The sequence below is a fragment of the Helianthus annuus genome, chromosome 11 (genome assembly GCF_002127325.2).
Source record: "Helianthus annuus cultivar XRQ/B chromosome 11, HanXRQr2.0-SUNRISE, whole genome shotgun sequence".
NCBI classification, from domain to species: Eukaryota; Viridiplantae; Streptophyta; class Magnoliopsida; order Asterales; family Asteraceae; genus Helianthus; species Helianthus annuus.
Genome location: NC_035443.2, coordinates 127580270 through 127584305, shown reverse-complemented (window position 1 = coordinate 127584305; position 4036 = coordinate 127580270). Strand labels below are relative to the sequence as shown.

The 4036-nt window shown below is 39.1% G+C and overlaps 1 protein-coding gene across 1 annotated transcript; it reads left to right on the top strand.

The window, feature by feature from the left end:
• Nucleotides 1–1120: 1120 nt before the first annotated feature.
• LOC110888329 lies at nt 1121–3262 on the top strand. Its single transcript, XM_022135860.1, has 4 exons — nt 1121–1333; nt 1406–1766; nt 2010–2630; nt 2715–3262. Exons 1-4 carry the CDS (start codon nt 1121–1123, stop codon nt 3260–3262), a joined length of 1743 nt encoding a protein of 580 aa, XP_021991552.1.
• Nucleotides 3263–4036: the final 774 nt, after the last annotated feature.

Below are 4036 nucleotides of genomic sequence, written 5' to 3'. Positions count from 1 at the left end.
ATGAAAGTTGATTCCGCCCCAAAACTGATGTTAATTCTGCTCCAAATGTAACTTTTGATTTCGCTTTAATTGAGTTTTGTGATTCCGCTCCTATATCAGCTTTTTGTGATTTCGTTTCTAAGTGATCTATGTTGATTTTCCTTCTAAGTTGTTTTGTGATTTCGCTTCTAAGTCTCTTAGATGATTTCGCCTGAAATGTTTAGTTATTTTATGTGATTTCGCTTGTAGGTGCATAATGTTGAAATTTTCTTTTCCTAAATATTGATTCATGGTGTAATCTGATGTGCAGGGTTCAAATGTAATTTTTGATCCACTTCACAACAGTTGTTGTGACCTTGATGTGAAGAAAAATACAGAGTTGTCCAAATTTAGCAGTATTTTGGAGTTCATGGGTCGAATTCCAATTTAAAAAGCTTTGACTGATCAACGTCCAGTATACAAGTCACACATTAAACGTTTCTGGAAGCATGCGACGTATGATGAAGCAAACAAAGTGATAAATTCGGTTGTGAAGCTACATAATGGAAAGAAAACAATTACAGCTACAGAGGCGCTCATTTGTGAGGTTGTGAATTTTCCAGATGATGCAGATTCGCCAACAAAGTTTTCAGAACGAATGGTAAAGGGTTGCATGTTGAGGATGGGATATGTGGGTGCTCTAAACGTTGGAAATTATTTGAAGTCAAAATTTCAGAAACCTTACAAGTTTATTATTCTTTGTGTATTGATGTCACTCAGTCACTGCAAAGGAGGATACGATACAACGCTTGATTACCAGATGAACATGGTCATTGCATTTGTTTTGAATAAAAAATACAACTTTTCGCATTTTGTTTTTCACTACATGGTCGAGAATATCACAACAGAGAGTAAGACTTGGACGTATCCAAGATTTATGTAGATGCTGATCGATCATGCATATCCAGAGATTGAACGTGATTTGAAGAATGATTTGTTAGTTCTGTCACACATGAGCAACGATTCTCTCAAGCAACTTGCAAGATACCACCCAAACCATCCTGAACCAAAGACAGTTGCTGAATTCTTCGGATATATCAAAGATGTGAACTACGTTGATCCTGATCCAGTTAATCACCAAAACTGGTGAAATGAAGAAGAGATGAAGGAAGCAGCTTACGTTGATGAGCTAAAGACTCTTGAGGAATTCAAAACCACAGGTAATGACTGGTTTGTCAAAGAAACGAGGAGAAGAGGCAAAAAGGCCACCCCTAAAGTACAGGAGGGTGAGGGGTCATCATCGCAACCAAAGAAGAAACAAAAGAAAGTAGCAAAAACGTTATTAATTGATGAGCCTGAGGTTGAAGAGCCGGTGGTAACTGCGGAAGAAGATCTGTATGCTGATATTGATCAAATGATGTTTAACGTTGATGATTAAGTAACTGAGCAAGCAGCTAATGTAGAAGCTGAGAAAGAGAAGGTTATTGATGATGTAGAAGGTGATGATGTTAATAAAAGTACGACAAGCTCTTCGAGTTCTGATGATGAGATAGATGAGACTGAACGTCTAAAAAGAATTCAAGAAGCTACAGAGAAGGAAAAGCAGTTAAGGAAGAGGAATAGACAGGAGAAAGATGATGCTGCATACATTCCATCTCCTGCACACGTTTCTGAATCTCAATCACCTTCGAGTGGTAAGAAGAAAGCAGGTGCAAGGAAAAGGATTGTATCTCCGAAAATCAAGAAAGTTACTACGAAGATTACAAAGCTAAAGATTGTTCTGAGGAAGAAACCAGCCAAAGAACCCAGTAAACCATCAACACCACCACCTGAACCTACACCGCATCAAACACCTCCACGACAAACAACACCTCCCAGACAACCTTCACCACCAAAACAACCAACACCACCTAGACAACCATCACCATTACATCTTTCACCACTACATCTCTCACCACCACAACAACAAACCTTATACACATCTCAAGAAATCTTTAAAACACCACCACTCACTCAAATCCAACTAACTCCTGGTTCTTCTGGGCACAAAGGTCTTCACATTCCTCCGGATAATCTTGAAGATATTGGAGATTTTGGCATTGCAAACGATGAACAAGTTAAGAAGCTAGAAAAGAAGCTGGATGATGTGTTGAATGATAACAAAAGAGTCGCAGCTGAAAGCAAGATAGTTGCTGATCGCGTAAAGATTCTAGAAATGCGTGTAAAGCGATTAGAGTCTGACAACAAAGCCTTGTTGAAGAAGACTGATACAGATCAGACTGAGATTGATTTCCTGAAAGTGCAAGTGGCTGAGTTGGAAGAAGAAAAGGCTCGCAGAGATGAACAGAATAGATATTTCAAGATGAATACCAAAGAGCTTGAGGCTGCAAAGGCTTTGAAAGAGCATGAGTTCTACATGTTGAACAAAGTGGTTGAGAATATGCTTGGAATGTCGATTGAGCAAAGGTTTGAAGAAATACAAGTTGAAGAACTTAGGGCAAAACGCCAAGCTGAGATTGACGAACAGATGAAAGATAAGGGAAAGGGTACCGAAGGCAGTGTGGCAGTTGTTGAAAGATCAATTGTTCCATCTTTAGTGATTGAAAACCCTGTTCCTATATCCTCTATTTCTGGTGTATTTGAGGAAGATGTATCTTTAGAGGATCTTGCTGGTGGCGATGATGAAGAAGATGATGAGGATGATGATGAAGAGGGTGATGAAGAAGAAGATGACGATGATGAGAAAGTCTTTTCAGCTAGAAGTCATGGTTCTGATAATGACGATGATGATGCTCAAGGTGGTATGGGAATTAAAGTAACTGAGGCTTCCAATGAAAGAACTGTTGATGATTTTCTGAACGATACTGTGAATGAAGAGACAGGGGGAGCTGAAGGAAAGGGGGAGCATAGTGATGATCAAAATGTTGAAAAAGTTGAAAAGCTAATTTTGAGATTAGAAACTGATATGGAGGAAGGTGAACACCGATATACGTATCCATTAGAGGAGATTAAAGAAATGACACGTATGGTGGATCCGGACTTCAAATTTGATTTCGAAGAAGAATTAAATGCTTTTGACATCAATCATCAACCTGAATACGAGTACAAGTATGTAGAGGATGCTGATATGTATGACAGGGTTGAGGTTGAGGATTGCACAGATGATGAGAGTGTGAGTGAAGATACTTCTCAGTATCCTACGCTGATGGAGTTCTTTACTGAAGAGAAAAGAGATGAGTTGAGAAGGAAAGTGGCTGAGATCTTAAAAGACAAAAATTTCGATGGTACTCCTAAGGATATGTAGATGGAAGAACGACAGAAGTGGTTTAAAGATAGTCACGAGAGAAAATTCAAAAGGCCGTTGAAGTATTATCAGAGAGATCGAAGCATTTCACTTGGTGACATCATTAGTTGGGGTTTCCTGCCTCATGTTAATGCTTACGCGATCAGAAGGGAGTTTGGAGTGCAGTACTTTGAACGTCTATATGATATAATGTCATTACCATGGTGGGATGTTGAGGAGCTGTCGAAAGTAAGAACTTTAGGGTATCCAGTACGCAAGAATGATGTTGCAATGTGGGGGGTACATAAAGTTTGAATCGTTGAAAAATTTCTGACACTGGAAGCCGCATTACCCAAAGAGAGTGCAGAGGGTAGATCAAGTGACAGGGGTTGAAGAAACTATTCTTAACGTTAAAAAGCTAAAGACGATGAAGAATATACCAGTGCCAAAGATGGAGCAGGATTTCAATAAAGGCTTCTTGGGCTGGGTATACAGTTGCATCTCGACTGAGGCTATTATCACTTATTGAGCTGGAAGTGAGATTAGAGTGATACATATTTACGACTCGAAGTGGTTAGTCAATTGCTCGGCCAAGGATATTGAATGTCTATTCATAAACAAGATCCATTTTCAGCCTGAGGATCGTGAACAAGCGATGCAGTTTCAACAAGTTGTATCTATTTGTTTTCAGAAAGGCATTAATTCTGAAAATAAATGGAATTCTAAATGGTGGGCGCTTGAAGAAAAGGAAAGAAAGAAAGAAAGCTGAGCGTGACCGTAAGAAACTGGAAGCAA